Source organism: Copidosoma floridanum, unplaced genomic scaffold (genome assembly GCF_036245765.1).
Source record: "Copidosoma floridanum isolate Cflo_tuat_1 unplaced genomic scaffold, Cflo_Japanese_pri ptg000008l, whole genome shotgun sequence".
Taxonomy (NCBI): domain Eukaryota; kingdom Metazoa; phylum Arthropoda; class Insecta; order Hymenoptera; family Encyrtidae; genus Copidosoma; species Copidosoma floridanum.
The window spans coordinates 10,367,746-10,385,070 of NW_028321885.1; the positions used below are offsets into that span (position 1 = coordinate 10,367,746).

Sequence of the window (17,325 nt, forward strand, 5' to 3'; positions counted from 1 at the left end):
CAGGGTCTTTTCCTTGCCCCACAAGTCTTCAAGCCTGGGCGAATGATAAACTTCTCTGGGGATGCTAGTTAGCCTGGATTCGATGCTTCGGTAGAAAGCGCGGGCTTAACCGGTGAGGAGTAGACGTCCTGAAATATGGAGTGCTCTCCGGGGAAAGGCTACACAGTGGTGAGTGGATCCGATGCACCATTGGTGCAGAGAGTGTCAGCTTAGCTGGCAAGGTGTATCACTGGAGATACTCTCTCTGTGCCCATGGATTAAGTATAACATCAGTGAAAGGGTTGGAAAATGGGTGTGGCAATACACCCCCACATATAGGTCGTAAGTGGGTGGCCCCGGTGACTAGGCCAGTAGGCTGTCGCGGTAACCCAATAAAAAAAATAAATAAAAAAAAAATTAATTATGAGTAAGATATGTTGTGCAAAGTTTAGATGAGATCAAGATAGGAGCAGAGACTATGAACACAATTTAAGCTCGGTATGGCATACGTTTAAAGTACTTGCAGAGACAATATTTTGAGGAAGTATTTGTAGAATAGAGGGGAGATTTGTGGAATCTAGGAGTTTGTCATGTTCTCATCTAGCAAGATAATTAATTAGTTGAAAGACTGGATTTTTGAAGGCGTCCAAAAAAGGTTTCCTTGTCTTTAAGTTTGACTTAATTTAAAGAGTGAAAAACATTTTTGTCTATGTTGACAAAACAAATGTATTTACAGACTAAATATCTGGCTGGAAATGGTTTAATTTATCTATAAAAAGGCACTCAAAAACTGTCTCAAAGATATCTATGACAGCAACCTGTAATAAATTTAATGTAAATAAAGAAATGTTGGTTACAAAATATATATATTTTTTGTATTCGAGTAATTATTTCTTTGTATAATTTAGTGACATAAGATTCATGTCTTTGACGAGAATCTAGCGAGTGTGGATTTGATTCATTTCGCCTGAGTGTTGTTCCTTTTCTCTAGAATAAGAAAGTGTTACTTCTTTGTTTACGAATGGTAATACATGTTATTTGTTTTTTACAGAATGTAGAGATGCTTTTTTTATTCTGTGCCAGTGATATACTAAGTTATGTATACCAAATATACATGTACATCTTACGCTACCACCTTATTTGTCAGTCGAAAATCTTACGTAATTTAAACTGTATAATGTTACATAATTAATTACTAGGTATACTATGCCTTACAGTGCGAAATGAGTGATGTAATATGATGCACTTAATTTATTACGCAATAACTTGTTAGCAGTCAACAAACAGAGAAAGAAATAAAGTCGATGTGCAAAGCCTTTCCAGTTGATTTTCGTAGTATTTACACTTTCTTTTATGAATAAAACTAAAGAAATAATTTTCTAGCTTTCATAAAGCACACTTCAATTTGTTGTTGAGGTGCGCGACAAACACTTTCTTTTAAGTAGAAATTACATCTCTTAAAAAGAGCATTCTAACGATAAAAATTAATACCATTGATTATTCTTGAATAAAAAACATTTATTATATTTTTATTGTACATTGCAATATTTTTTTTTGGAAGAAATCTTTTTTCGCAACTGTATTTTAATGTCATTACTCTATTGTCTTACTGGATTTTAGATTATGCCAAGCAGAAATGTCAAAGAGAACCTTACAACTTGCTAAAGGACTACTGATGTCATCTAGTGAAGAAGATAAAAGTAATTTTTTTATCCAATTTGTTTCACAATTACCATTACCAGAAGATTATGCCCAACAAGAATTGCGATCAGTTATTAATGGCTTTGTTTGAAATCAATTAAAATATACTATTAGGATGCAATATGTTCAAATTATCACCATGTATTGAGGTCTTAAAAAAATACAAAGTATTTTTCAAGTAAATTGAGACAGTTGCTAGCAATATCTTTAAATTTCTTATTCAACAAAGTTTTGGTACAAAATTTTTTGTAACTCATGTTTAGAGACTTCACTTACCAAATTATTACTATACAATATGTTTGATAATTTCAATTGTAATGTTGTAAATAAGCATAATTTCTTAATGAATAAAGTGTTCGTTGCTATGAAATAAATTCAAATTTTGTTCACAGAGAGCATATTTTTACAGTTACTTCGTCCATACATTAAAAAAGTCTAATAAAAAAAATTATTTATAAAACTGTTAAAAAAAATGTATAATGCTTTCATTGCTTTTAGTTTGAAATTATCTTATAGAATTTTGATTAGCTTGTTTTACCAGAAATAATTTGCAGCAAAAAGGTAATTATTTTATGAATTTTTAAGTAATAGAGGAATCTTTGTAAGGGACGAATAACGACGTATTGAAACAACGTGATGTCAATGTGTTTCTTAAAGTTTCAAACAAGAATAAATTGATTTTGCTGTGATGTCTATGTCTCTCTCTCTCTCTCTCTCTCTTCTCGCTGTGTGAATTTCTGTGTGTGCGTACCTGCGTATTTTAATGTGCGTGTGTATGTGTGTGTGTCAGGTTTTTCTCGACTAGTTTTGATGATTCTTAGCCTACTTTTTTGTTTCTAAGTACCTATTGTCGCTGGAAAAAATAGTTTTTTTTTTAATCAAATGGTAATTTTTTTATTTTGACTTTTGGATTATTTTGATTTATAGGTTTTAAAAAAATTTAAAACTCTTTAAAAAACTAATTTGATTTGATTGATTGCTTTTTCTTTTTATTTGAGAATATGTCATGCCTAATAATTAAAAAAAAAAATTAAATTTTTTTTTTTAAATATTAATTTTACTATCCATAAAAATATACATGGGTGTACGTTAGTGTACATTTGTAATTAAGTATATCTTATGATCCCCTTAACCGATCTTATCAACTCTTCACCTTTTTTAAGTTTATAGGTGTTTAAAAGAAGTGTTTTTTTTTAAGTTGTAATTTTATTAATTAAAATTTTTTTAATTTTGCTATCTTTGATTTGAAAAACTTCTTTTTTTCAGAAACAAATTTTTTTCTAATTTTTGTCGTTTTTTGAAATTCAAAGTTGAAAAAAATAAAAGATAATTTTACCAATATTAAAAAAAAAAAAAAAAAACATTTGTTGGTTTGCAAATATCTCAAAACCTACTGTACCAGTTGGTCTCAAATTTTTACAGGAGTTTAATTATAAGTTCTTCTGTGTCAAAGCGTATTAAAATAGCAATAAATTTAGTGGACAAGTTACTTACAAAAAAAACTGTTAGATACCTTTGCAAGAGCAATTTGCTTTTCTGTTGCTTCCGTAATTAATTTTATGAAGTTACTTTAATAAGTTGAAGCTTATAAAATGGCATTGCATCGTGTAAGATGTACATTGGTGCTTTCGTGACGACTTAATAAAATGTAAAAATCTACCTCAATATTTATTCTCAATTTCAATAAAACTTTCGTTACATGAACGTTAGGGTAAACTTAAAAAATTTTTTAATTTTTCTAATTTATAGACGTAAATAGTTTGTATTATTCGCAAAAATTTCTTATTTCATTAATTTTTTTCAAATCTACACAAAAAAAACTGGCACTGCGAGAGGGCCGACAGAAGTGAAAACTCTAACAATAACGTGGACATTTTTGAATGGTAAGGAAATATTTTTTGTCGGAAATACTTTTGACGCGTTGGGGGCTTGCACTGCTCTTAGAAGGAGACAGATTTATAGCGCTATATTATAATGATAATGGTAAGAATAAGAAATAAACATGTCGCTTTGGAAACGAAGTCCCTCTCGTACGTAGGCTTGATATAATTAATCATTTACATGCCAGGATCTCATTCTCTCTACTTATCCTTCTCTTTTGCCATTCGTATATTTTATTCTTGGCATTAATAAACTATATTCTAATTTAATTCAATTCTTTTGTTATTTTTCTTGTTGATTCAATAAATAATTATATTCATATATTTATTTTCAATTTACATATAACTATTTACTTAATTGTGTTTAAAGGATTGTATTAATCCACAATATTCTAAAATTATATCGGTGATCGTTTTAGTAGCTTCGACGAACAAATTGTGATTTTTGGCGTACCTTGCTTTTTCCATTCGAAATATCGCGTTTTTTTTATTTTTTGAGGTTAAATTGTAGTAAAATGATTTAGAAGTAGATTCGAGATGTGAAATAATTTTCTAGTCGTACTATAATTTTTTTCCAATTTTGAACATTGATTAAAAAATTTTTTTTTTTTTTTTTTTTCAAGAGTCATGGGTTGACAATATTTTACTCATCCAAAAAATGCCCAACACGCCTGAAGATGTTTTCACTCCAAAAATGAAATTAGATACTGTTACAAATAAATGAGCCTGGAAAAATAAGTACTTGATAACATCTTCTATAATAGACTTAAACTTATTAATATTAATACTCCGTGTATTACATGAGGCATCTTTCTTCAGCAACGGTTATCTATACACTCAATATACGTATCGTCATCAAACATGTATCAATCACAGAACTCGAGAGCTTCTACGCATGCTCAATGCCTTAGCACCCTAGCGTCGCGTGCGTAATTGCAAATTTACTTATATTCTACATATATAACACATTCTTTCCAAGATTACTAAAAATGCCAACGCAATGAATCATGTAGAATTCCTCAAGAATCTGTATCTGACCTGCATGGCTTGAACCAAAAGTCAGTATTAGTACATAGTTACACATAAAAAATTTTGCGCACGGGGTCCACGCGCTACGCCTATGATGCTTATACTGTGTAAGCAAGCATAAGATTATATACTCGCTTTGTCTTATCTTACACAGTCGACATTTAAACTCAGTGTTACTGTATGAATCCATGCGTCTTATGCAGGACTTAACTTACACAATCAAAGTATAAATAGTGTTCATGCTATATTTTCTTGATTTTTGAAGTTATACTTCTATCGACGTGTTATACGCGAGGGTAAATCAACGGTTTCAGATTTTTACCTTCGGAAAAAGCGTGGCAGAAGTGGATTTTGCTTGATTCTTCCTATTCCCCTCGCCGCCCATGACGTACTTCCGTTTTCCTCTACAACAGCTCTGCGGACTCCGCGAACAACTTGCTAATTTCAACTCGAAAAAATACCCAAAACTGTAAAACTGCTAGCAACGTTTGCAAACGCTTTGTAAAAAACTGTAGGGTATCAATCACTTTCACAGAAAAAAATTAATTTGATGCCGTCGTGGGATGGACATGAAAAGTATCTCCGTCACCCTTTGAAGTGTGTTAATACTCAAAAAATTGTTATCAGTCGTTTGCAATTTGATTGTCCTTTATGTTGAACAATTGTAAATTGTCATATTTTTATGTAAGTATAACTGGTAAAATAATTATTTTCGTCGAATGTGCGATTTTTTTTATTCATCACAATAATACACATTGCTGCGCATGCACCGACCATACAGTTGAGTTATATAGTTTCATTCGCTCATTTACCTGTGTAAGAAATACAGGTGGTCCTATTGCCCATAGACACATAAAAAATAGACCGCTTAGTAGCAGCTGGGGCAGTAAGACTCGCGTAGAAAGAAAGAAAAGACGAGGGCAGTAAGTTTGTCTCTCTCGCACACTTACGGAGTGGGGTATTACAGGACAGACAGAAGGGTGGAACATAAGCAGTGGTGCATACTCCTGCCTGCAGCCTGCACTCCAAGGATGGTACTAGATCTTGTATAAAAGTTGTATCGCGTTAAAAACGTTTTAAACGTGCTGTTTGCCAAAGGCAACACTAGCGCCCATCACTAAATAACCCGGGGCACTTACTGGGCACTCTATTAAATAAATAACTATTTATTAGCTAATAATACAAGCGCCTACTACCTGATGATCTGACGCTAGCTGGCCACTCTGTTAAATAATAAATTATTAACTAATAACACCAGCCCCTATCACCCGCTCACCTGAAGCCCTTACTGGCTACTCTGTGGAATAATAAATTATTAACTACTAACACAAGCGCCTATATTATCCAAGGCCCCGGGGCGCTTACTAGCTACTTTATTTATTAATAAAACGTTACATCAATAACACAAGCGCCTATAACCTAATGACCTGAAGCGCTTACTGGCCACTGTGTTGAATAATAAATTATTAACTTATAACACAATTGCCTATCACTCGATGATCTGGGGCACTTACTTGCCTCTTTATTACCTATATAAGCGCTGGCTTGTTGTTGTAATTTATTGTCAGTCGACAGCACGACAGGTGACGAGTAAGTCAACCAAACTTACGAATTCTCGCGTACCTGCGGTAACAATTAACATAAAAATTTATTGTATTTTTGTGTTTAAGCCTTCCAGATCACTCATTGTGTGTTTTCAATTTTAATTTTGTAGCCTGATGAGGCTGACGCATATTGTCAGCGAAACGTTGCGCATCAATAAATCAACGCAAGAAAATTTGAATACACTTAACTTGTATTTATTTATTTTCTCACATTTCACCACCAACGGATCACTGATCACTTTGAATTTCCTATTATTCAATAGCACAAGCGCCTATAACCCGATGACCCGGGTTGCTTACTGGCCACTCTATTAAATAACAAAATATTAATCATTAACACAAATGCCTATCACCCGATGATCCGGGGTGCTTAGTGGCCCCTCTGTTAAATAATAAAGTATTAATTATTAACCAAAGCGCCTATCACCCGATGACCTGAAGCGCTTACTGGTCGCTTTATTGAACGATATATATTATTAATTAATAGCACAACGGTCATCAGGTGATAGAAGCTTGTGCTGTTAATTAATATTTATATATTTTTATTTATATTCATTTCATACTCCGTCCCTTTCGGGTTTGGAGGGCTTCCGTAACATTTCTTATCGTTATGTTTGCACATTACTTTTACATATGTTTTACATTTTTATTCATGATTTTCAAGTTACATAACTTATTCTTATTAGTAAGTAAACAAAAACATATAATAAAATTAAAAAAAAAACTTTTCAAAGATAATTTGCTACTAATTTAAAATTCATATGAATATTTATGTTTAAATTTAACTAAAAAAGAAATAAAATGAAATCTATTAATAATACTGAAACAATTAGTCACTTTTTCTATTATATAATATTAGAAACTTTAAAAAAAAAAAAAAAATATACTGTCATATAACCACTACAATTAAATAAATTAAATCTTAAGTACTACAGTCTTTTTTAAAGTATTTTTACACTTCACTTTACACTTTACACTGTTTTTCTTGATCCTTTCTCTTCTTTCTTCTCTCTTCTCATATCCTTCCCTTCTTCCTTCTTGATTTCTTGATCCTATTTCTCTTGGCACTCTCAGGAACTCTCCCCTTCTTTTTTTTTCCTAACTACTCTTCTCAATATTTCTATTTCCTTTGCGCTCTTATCAAGTATATCTTCTTTTATTTTTTCGCTCCTTGTTTTTTCGCATCTCTTCAGTATGTGTGTATAATTTTCCTCCTCTTCCTTGCATAATCTACATTTCCTTTCTTCTTCTTCCTTCCAATGTTCTCTGCTTTTACATTCATTACCACATCTAAATCTTGCCATTAATTTTCTATCTTTTATTGGTATTTCCATCTTCAGATATTCTGGTTCATCCTCTGTTATAATGTTCTTGTATATCTTATTATATCTTGAGTTTTTTATCTTTTCTAATCTTTTTTCTTTTTCCTTTCTTCTTCTATTCTGTATTATCTTAAATCTTACTTGCTCTTTGAATTCTGTCCCTCTCATGTATCTTGTTTCTGTTACTTCTTCTTCCATTAATATTTCCATTCTCTTTTTTGCTACTCTTCCTATGTTTTCTCTTTCTTTATCTTTATCTTTTGCTCTTATGCCTTCTTTTGCTAATTTAATTTTTAAGTCCCTAATCTTTTCTTCAAATTTTATTGCTCTTCTTAGCGCCTTCATTTTCATGCATTCCAATTAACATTCTTCTTCCACTAAATGATTTGGTGTATTCCTGTCTAATCCCAATAACCACTTAATATATTTTCTTCGTATACTTTCCAATCTCTCATCTTCTTCCCAGCCCCATACTTCTGCTCCGAATAACGCTATACTCTCCACTAATGCCACAAATAACTTCTTCCTTCTTTGATAACTATACTTAAATATCCTCTCACCTATACTCCAAGCGCTTTTCATTGCCATTATAGCCTTTCTCTTCCTTTCTTCCAAATGCCTTTCATTACTACCATTTTTTTGTAAAATATATCCCAGATATCTAATTTCTGTCACTTCTTCTAGTTCATTTTCTTCCCATTTCCATACTCTATCTTGCTCTTTTTTCGAATACTAAAATTTTTGTTTTTCTTTCGCTCAAAATCACTTTCTTTTTCTCAATGTACTTTTTAAACCTTTTTAACATATCTTTTAGCTCTTCTTCTCTGTCTGCTATTAAAACTATGTCATCAGCGTAGGATAAACTCCATATTTTTTCATTTCCTATTCTGCATCCTCCTACTTGCCCTTTTCTCATTTCCTCTTCTAGATCCGCTAGGTACACATTAAATAATGTTGGGCTCAATTGACACCCTTGCCTTACTCCTCTCTCTGTCCAAAATTCATCTGATATTTCATCTCCTACCTTCACTATATTTATAGTTTCTTTGTATATATCCACAATTCTACTTATCAATATTTTACTCACCTTCATATCTTGCAATCTTTCCTTTAAAACCGTTCTATCTACTCTGTCAAATGCCTCTTTTAGATCAATGAAGCATGCGAATATTTTTCCTTTTGGTTTACTTAATTTGTCTTCCACTATGTGCTTCAGCGTATAAATTGCTTTCATCACTCCTCTTCCTTCTCTAAATCCAAATTGACTTTCTGCTTATTTTTTTTCAATCTCTTTTTTTAATAATTCATTTAACATACTCGCGTATATTTTATATGCCGTGCATGTCAAAGTTACCCCTCTGAAATTATCCAGCTCCTCTTTATCACCTCCTTTATAAATTGTGCATATCACTCCTCTTCTCCATTGTACTGGAATCCTTCCTTCTTACCATACTTTCTTCATTAATTCCCATAGCGCTGCATCAACCTCTTTTGGCATATATTTCCATATTTCGTTTTCTAGTTTGTCATCTCCTGGTGCCTTCCTCGGTTTTAACCTATTTATTAACCTCTTGAACTCTTTTTTGCTTAATTCTTCTTGGTTCTGTGTACTTTTCTCTATTCTTGCATTCTCTTCTTCCCCCTTTTTCTATCATCATAGTTTTTTTATCCTTACCGCCTAGTTTCTTCATAAAATGTCTTCTCCATTCTTCAATTTCTGTCTTATTATTAACGCCTGCTTTCTTCTTTCTATATCTATTTATATAATTCCAAATTTCCCTTTCTGATTTTGCGACCTTTACATTTCTTTCCTCCGTTATTTCATACCTTTTTCTTTTCGCCTCGCATCGATACCTATACTCTCTCTTTTTGTTAATTAGATAGTTTCTACCCACTTTCTTTTTTCTCCATAGCTTCATTATTTTTCTCAGCTCCTTTTTTGTTTTCCATTCTTTGTCATACCACTTTCTTTCTCCCAACCCCCATACCTTAGACTGTTTTTTAGTTTTTGGTACCACTGCTTCTATTGCTTCTTTTATTTCTTCCCATCTTCTTTCTACTTGTATCTCTTTCCAATTCCATCCTTCGCACCTCTCCTGGTATTGGTCTATCAATTCTTGCGTCCATTCTCTTCTTGAAATTTCCTTTTCTTCCTTTCCCCTATCTTCTTTCATCTCTATCTCATTTTCTAAGTATATTTCTAATGGCATGTGATCTGACTCTGTTCTTTGTCCTATTCTTAATTCTTTTATCTGATCTAACGCTTCTTGATTACTTATAACATACTCTATTACTGACTCACCTCTGCTGCCAATGTGCGTGTAGTTTCCTTCTTCTCCTTTTTGTTCGTTAACTATACCCCATCCTTCTTCTGTTATTTCCTTAATTAACCTTCTTCCTTCCTCGTTGATTGTTTCATCTTTTGATTTACTGTTACTAACTTCCTTGCTTCCAATCTCCATCTCACTGACCCATCCACCTTCCCTGCCAGTCCTCGCATTCCAATCTCCTGCCAGTATAATACCACCTTTTTCCTGCGTTCCTATTTTTTCTTTCATAATTTCCATTGTCTTTGCCACGTCTTGGCAGTATACTCCTACAAATGTCCACTCTTGTTCGCCATATTTAATCTCTTGTTTTACTATGTTACCACTCAATTCCTCGTAATTTTTGATTTCTAACTTCTTATTAATTTCTGTAATTATTCCTCCTTTTGCTCTACCTTTTTTATGTTCTCTTTTTGCTGCAACAAATTTCCATTCATACTTTTTTGACATCTTACTTTCTATATCTTCCCATTCATTTTTCTCTAACCATGTTTCTACTAACATTATAATATCAAAATTATTTAAACATTCCCATACTTCCACGTCCTTATTTAACACTCCTGCTATGTTCCAAACGCATATATTTACACTTTTTTTTTTCTCCTCCTCCAACTCCCTCTCCTCATTTCCTTCTTGTCCTTTTCATTCTTGCGATCTTCCTGTTATCTTTCCCTGTATCCTTCTTCTTTCTTCTAGGAAATTTCCCTTCCATTCGTTGTATCTATACCACTCATCAATCATCAATTTCATATAGCCAATTTTTGTGGTTTTTCCTTCGTTTCTTTGTTCCTTTGATTTATCTAATATCAATCTTTGTATTTCTCTTTCTTTTCGTGTCAAATCATTTTCAATATATATTCCTTTTACAAGCTTCTTCTTGTTCATCATGATACTGTCTTTCATTTCCTTGCTTTCCAATTCGACTACTACCATGTTCATATCACTTTTTCCTTTCTTTACCACTATTTCAGTAGCATTTTTCACCTTTACATTGACATTGATTTTCTGTTCCACAAACTCTTCCACCTTCTTTTTTATACTTACTTTTTCTATAATCGCACCTTTAATGACAATGTTCTGTCTTCTCTTCTCCGTTTCATTTTTTTCTAATTCCCATTTTAATCTGTTGATCCTTTCTTCGATAGCTTTCTTCTTTTCTATCCACTCTAGTCTTTCTTTTAACCACCTACTACTTTCCCCTCTCCATTCTTCTTATCTTTTTTCTAATCTTTCCATCAACTCAAACATACTATCTAATCTCTTTTCTATCCTACTCATCTTATCATTTTGTTCTTTAACATCCTGACTTTCATCCTTTTTCTCTCTGGACATTCAGGGTGGATTGTTCTTTGATTTTTGGATTTGTGTTTGTATTACTTCTCGTGTTAATATTTGCGTTCTTTCCTGTCATTTTCAAATTTTTTACCGACTCTACAGATATCTTCCTTACCGACTCTGACAATCCCGGTAATTCAGGAATTCTTTTTATCTACTGCCAGTAACTAGGTTGTCAAAAATGTCTTTATCTACTGTCTCTATAAAAATATCCTTTTTCTTTTAAAAAAAATTTTGTTTTTTTTTTAGGGTTCCTTCTTTATTGACCACGTAACTACTGTTGGAAAATTCTGGTATCTTCCTTATCTACTTTCTCTGTCAGTAACCGATAAAAAGAAATCACCTTTCCCTGCCCGTGCCCTTCCTTCTTGCTAGGTTTCCTAACCTCACTTTTTTTTATACCCCTGTTTGTCTACTTTTTCACTATTCACTGTTCACTTTTCCTCAATTATTATCACTTTTTTTTTTCTCCCTTTTCCTTCGTATACAACTTTTTTCTTTGTTTATCCGATTGCACTATTCTTTTGCGACTTGCATCGGCGTCTTGTTCGTCTCTCACGTTCTCTGTCCTACCTGTTTTTTAATCCTTTATAAATCTCCTGTTTCACTTTCTTTTTCACTTTTTATCACTTTTTATTATGTCCTCATGTATTTCACCACTTTTTAAAGACTTTATTACAGCTATCTACCCTTGCTCTTTCTTCTATTTATTGCTTTATTCAGGAGCTCACTTTTACACGTCCACTCTCCTACGTGTCTACAACAGAAGTCCCTGTTAATTAATATTTTATTATCTAGTAGAAGGGCCAGTAATCGCCCTGGGTCATCGGGTAAAAGGTGCTTGTGCTATGAATCAATAATATATATCGTTTAATAAAGCGACTAGCAAGTGCCCTGGGTCACTTCGTGATAGGCCCTTGGGTTATTAATTAACCTTTTATTAATTTATACAGTAGCAATTAAGCACCCTGGGCCATTGTATGACAGGCGCTTGTGTTTTTAATCAATAATATATCGTTTAATAAAGCGACCAGTGAGCGCCCCAGGTCATCGGGTGATAGGCGCTTGTGTTAATAATTAATATTTTATCATATAATTGTGTAGCCAGTTAGCGCCCTGGGTCATTGGGTAATAGGCGCTTGTGCTAATAATTAATATTTTATTATTTAATAGAGAGGCCAGTAAGCGCCCTGGGTCATCGGGTGAAAGGCGCTTGTGTTAATTGTGTTAATAATTAATATTTTATTATTTAACAGAGTGGTCAGTAAGCACCCTTGGTCATCGGGTGATAGGCACTTGTGTTATAATATTACAATTTTAAATTTACGCGCATCTTTGGCAATGCCCTTTCCTGCTGTGCTGTCTGCTCGACGGAACATTCTTCCTAGATCGTATAGCTATGTATACGATTTAGAGAATAAGTTCCGATACTGAATTCGCCTAACCCAACGCTGGATCAAAACAACGAGCACACAGCTGCGAGGCAAGAGCCACGGTAGCATAGAAGCCTAGACTATACCTGAGCTGAAAACGCAAAAAGCGTGACTGGTTTGACGTGCAGAGTCTCTTGCGTTTCGTGCATCAGTTGACGATTAGCGCGAGCGCCTGCTATACATATTAGTATATATATATATATATATATATATATATATATATATATATATATATATATATATATATATATATATATATATATATATATATATACATCATTTTCAGCATTTGTCCTTATTTTTTTTGGATAGTGAGGGCATCAATTTTTCGTGTACATTGTGGAACGTTTAAGTACATTGTAAGTGTGCATCAGCTAAACTCTGCATTCTGTAATTAGTAAATCTCATCACTGTGGTATAAATGACATTAGGTAAGTCGACGTATACGTATACGTATGGATTTTTTAATGTTTTGGTGTACCTAACCAATAATAAAATTCGACTTATACACATGTATCTAAGTTAATTACAGAATGCAGAGTTCAGCTGATGCACACTTACAATGTACTTATACGTCCTACAATGTACACGAAAAACTGATGCACTCACTATCAAAAAAAAATAAAGACAAAGGCTGAAAATAAGGTACATATATACATATACTAAGATGTATAGCAGGCGCTCGCTCTAATCGTCAGCTGATGCACTAAACGCAAGAGACTCTGCACGTCAAACCCGTCACGCTCCTTGCGTTTTCAGCTTAGGTATAGTCTAGGCGTTTAGGCTACCGTGGCTCTTGCCTCGTAGCCGTGTGCTCGTTGGTTTGATCGCATATTATACCTTATGGCCCAAATGCGAGCACCTGCTGGCGTTCAGTGCTACAGCTTCGTGTTTTCAACGCAAGGAAGACCGCATGCACTGAAAGCCAGGTAACCTCCCTGAGTTAAACCCATGGATTCCTTCTCCGTGTGTTATAAATATTACAATTTTTAATTTTTATGCGTTGTGGGTACCGTCTTTGATAATGCCCCTTTCCTGCTGTCTGCTTGGCGGAACACGTATATATAGTTATACGATCTAGGAAAAAAGTTCCAATATTGAATACGCCTAACCCAAAACGCTAATAAGTCTATGGCACTAGTAGTATAACTTTATGTGGTATTTTACTCTCGTTCGCTGTCTGCTGAAACTTAAAGGAAACAGCACAAATGTTTCACAAAAATTATGCGTACATCTTACATGGAACCACCTGTATGTCTAATCGAGCTCTTCGATAGCTCAATAGAAATCGAGCTTGACCGTCATAAATCCCGCAGAAAATTTAAGGGGGCTCCAGCGAGCACTGGTACCAACCCGAAAACTATTCGGTTAGTTGGTATCACTGCTATGAGTATATATCTATACATACGTGTATATGTATGCGAGCAGGCGAGCACCATCATCTATATATATGACAGAGCGCGCGGTGGCTCAGTCGGCTAGGTCGTGGATTGGCAAGCGGGAGACCGTGGTTCGATTCCCGGCCAGTGTGACTTTTCGGGCAAAGACCTCTATGATTTTTCACGTGTGCTTTTTCACCACGCTATGCTCCTCGAGGAGGGTTTAGGCGACCTTCTCGCAGCAAAGTTGCCTAATTTTCCCCTACCCCCCTCCTGTAATGGGAGGCCTCCCATCCCTTTCATTGTCCTTTTCCCAAGTGCTAAGTGCCCATAGTAGTGCCCTTATCAAAGGAACCGGACGTAGAGCACTATAATATAAAAAAAAAATCTATGTATATGATGTATCCGTACCTATGGTAAACAAACAGCAGCTTCTGTCACGTACAGAGTGTTTTATTTAGAATTAGTTTTTTTGTGTTATAAAAAATGAAAGAAATCATTCATCACTGTAAGAGTCATCAAGACTTGCAGGATGCTGAAATGATTTTGCAACAGCAAAAAAAAAATAAAAAAGTAATTGATGATAACAAACAAATATTAAGTGTATTAAAAAATATTATTTATAATGAGATAATTTATAAAATGGCCAAAGAATAGATATTAACAGAAGTATTAGTAGATGCATATAAAAAAGATCCTACAAATGGTATCACCTTATTATTATCTATGAGTGTAAATAATAAAGTGAGAGTTACTTCAATATTAAAATTATTAACGCAATTTGTGATAAAATAAAAAATAATTGCAGTTAAAAATTTTTAATGTTCTATTTTATTAAAAAACAAAAAGTTTAAGTAATCCATAGGAGAACACGATTAAAAAAGAGTTACAAATGACATGAATCCTATGCAAGTACTTGCAGTGTAATTCTGAAATATTCAAAAGCGCGTGCCTTACGAAAAACAAGATGGCATCCCATCATGACCCTGCTAATTTAATGACTTGATCTGTACTTTACGAAATATCTCAAATATTTCCAGGCTGACCTATATTTTTGAAGGTACCATCTGAAAGCTGAGATGTTTTTCTATAAAACAGTTACAGTCCTGATATGTAACTTTTCGATTATTGTTAAAAAATACCGATGTTTTCACGTTGCTCCATGAGAGGCTATGTAGGGGTAAACGGTACAGTTATTGACACCTTAAGGTAGTGATTGTCCCCTGTATAATTTGTATATCTATATATAAAGGCTCCATTTAAAAATGCATGTGGCGGTCAATCACTATCGGGGGGTCAACAACTGTACCGTTTACCCCTATAATGTACGAACTTTGAGAGCAAATATCTCAAAATTTTCCAGGGTTAGAGGGGTATATAAGGACACTGTAGAAATCAGCGTGTTTTTATCTATCAATGAGGCTACCTGTGACCTCCTAACTCCTCCCGCTAGAGCCCCCTTAAAAGTAAATGTAAGGTAAAACACCCAATACTTGGACAAAACTGAAATTCAGACCGATACTTGGACAGCAGAAACGTCGTAGATAGTACATGGACATACAATCAAAGTTGTTTACCTTTTAACGTAGTTAATCTTTTACGCGAATTTTTTAAACAAAAGTGTATAAAAAGTGAAGTACTTGATAGAAAAAAAAACACTGTACTAATCAGTTTTGTTGTTAAGGGGTGCACCGCTTTAAGAAAATTGTTTTTTTAACATGTTGAAAACTTAACCTCCAATTCACTGTAAATACAGATGAAGAACGGGTTCTGAAAAGAGGAAAAATATTTTTTTTTAAATATAAAAGAATGAAAAAGAACAAAAGTGGAGGTCATACAACAAAAACAAAAAAGAAAAGTAAGGAAAATTATAATCATCAATTTTCATTTTAGTTTTGTTATTTAAGAATTATTTCTAATAATTAATAATTATAAAAAATAAATCTTAAATAACAAAACTAAAAAAAACAGTAAAATTGATTTTACACTATCTCACTGATAGAACAATCAATGTTGAAAATCAAAATGCACCCTGAGGGATTTATCTTGTATTTAATAAATTGTTTTTTGAAAAAAAATTAAAAATTTTATTTACGCACTTAACGTAATAAATTTGTTATTGTTTATCACCTTCATTAACCTTTTTTCGTTAGAAGGTATTTATCTAAATACATACTTTAGTTTTAATAAGTATTTGCGCCTTATCATGATTTATGCAACTGTAAAATCGTTTAAATTAGTCATGTTCAAGTACTGCTTTCCAACTTGTCCTAGTACTGCAGAATTGTCCAACCTTTTTATAACCAACAGTAACTTCATCTGATGAGCTGGCCAGGTGTTGGCTTTCCTTCGCAAATAAAGCCCCTGAAGGTCCAGACATCACCGGAAAAAATCCATTATTCGTTTTAAAATTCGGATAAGTAGTGATTTGGCATCCTGGACACTCATCCCATCGGAAAAGATCGAGAAAAAATCTCGATAATTTTCGACGGGATTCGAGCCCACAACCCCTCGACTACCTTACGTCCCTCGGGCTGCAAAATAACCCCAGAGACGACGGTGACGGCACTTATCCGACGAAAACTACTATTTCCGCCTTCGGGTGGTTTGGAGAGGCTGGTACTTCCTCGGGCGAAAAAGCAGTTTTCCGAAACTCGTTCGAAAAGTCTCCCTTTACGACCCTCGTTACGGACCTCGCCTTCGGCTCGGGCCGCAAACCTCTCGGTTCGCAAACAAAGACTTTTCAAACTCGTAAGAAAACTACTATTTCTTACCATGGGCCCAAAGTGCAACTGCTGCTTTGCGCCCTCGGGCCATACTTTTCGCCCTTGAAATCACTTTGGGCCCACGGACAGAAAAGTTTTTTACGCCCTCCGGACCCAAAGTACTTTTCTGCTCTAGTGCCCCAAGAGATTTATCAGGCGCAAAGTGTGCCCATGGGCGCAAAATTGCACTTTGCGCCCTCGGTAAGAAAAACATTATACGCAACTCAGACACCAACATACAACAATCGCGCCCATCGGGGGCTCCTGTCTGTACTTTGTGCCGTAGTGATGTCATGTACCATTTTCGTTGAACGCTAATAATGTTTATTATAGAAATTATTAAATTTCAATGTAAAAAAAACTAAGTATTTTCAATCTTAAAGTACTAGTGGGTCTTAGTTTCGTTCGAAATTTACTGAGGGGACCACCTTAAAACGATTTTAGTTTTTAATTTTGCACTTCTTGAAATTGAAAAAAGTTAAAAAAAAAAATTTTTTGTTTGGAATCCGTATAATTTTGTCGAATAATGAGCTGTAAAAAAGTCAAATAAATACAACAATGCTGAAAAGCA

General features: G+C 33.9%; 1 protein-coding gene across 6 annotated transcripts in view; it reads left to right on the plus strand.

The window, feature by feature from the left end:
- Nup98-96 (nuclear pore complex protein Nup98-96) overlaps window positions 1-2,032 on the plus strand; it is a 617,363-nt gene extending 615,331 nt beyond the window's left edge. For all 6 annotated transcript variants that reach the window (XM_089589262.1, XM_089589263.1, XM_089589261.1 and 3 more), the window contains one exon: window positions 1,600-2,032. In XM_089589262.1, the coding sequence (XP_089445388.1) occupies window positions 1,600-1,771 (172 nt within the window). In that variant the 3' untranslated portion in view covers window positions 1,772-2,032. The remainder of the gene's footprint in view (window positions 1-1,599) is intronic.
- The last annotated feature ends 15,293 nt before the right edge of the window (window positions 2,033-17,325 follow it).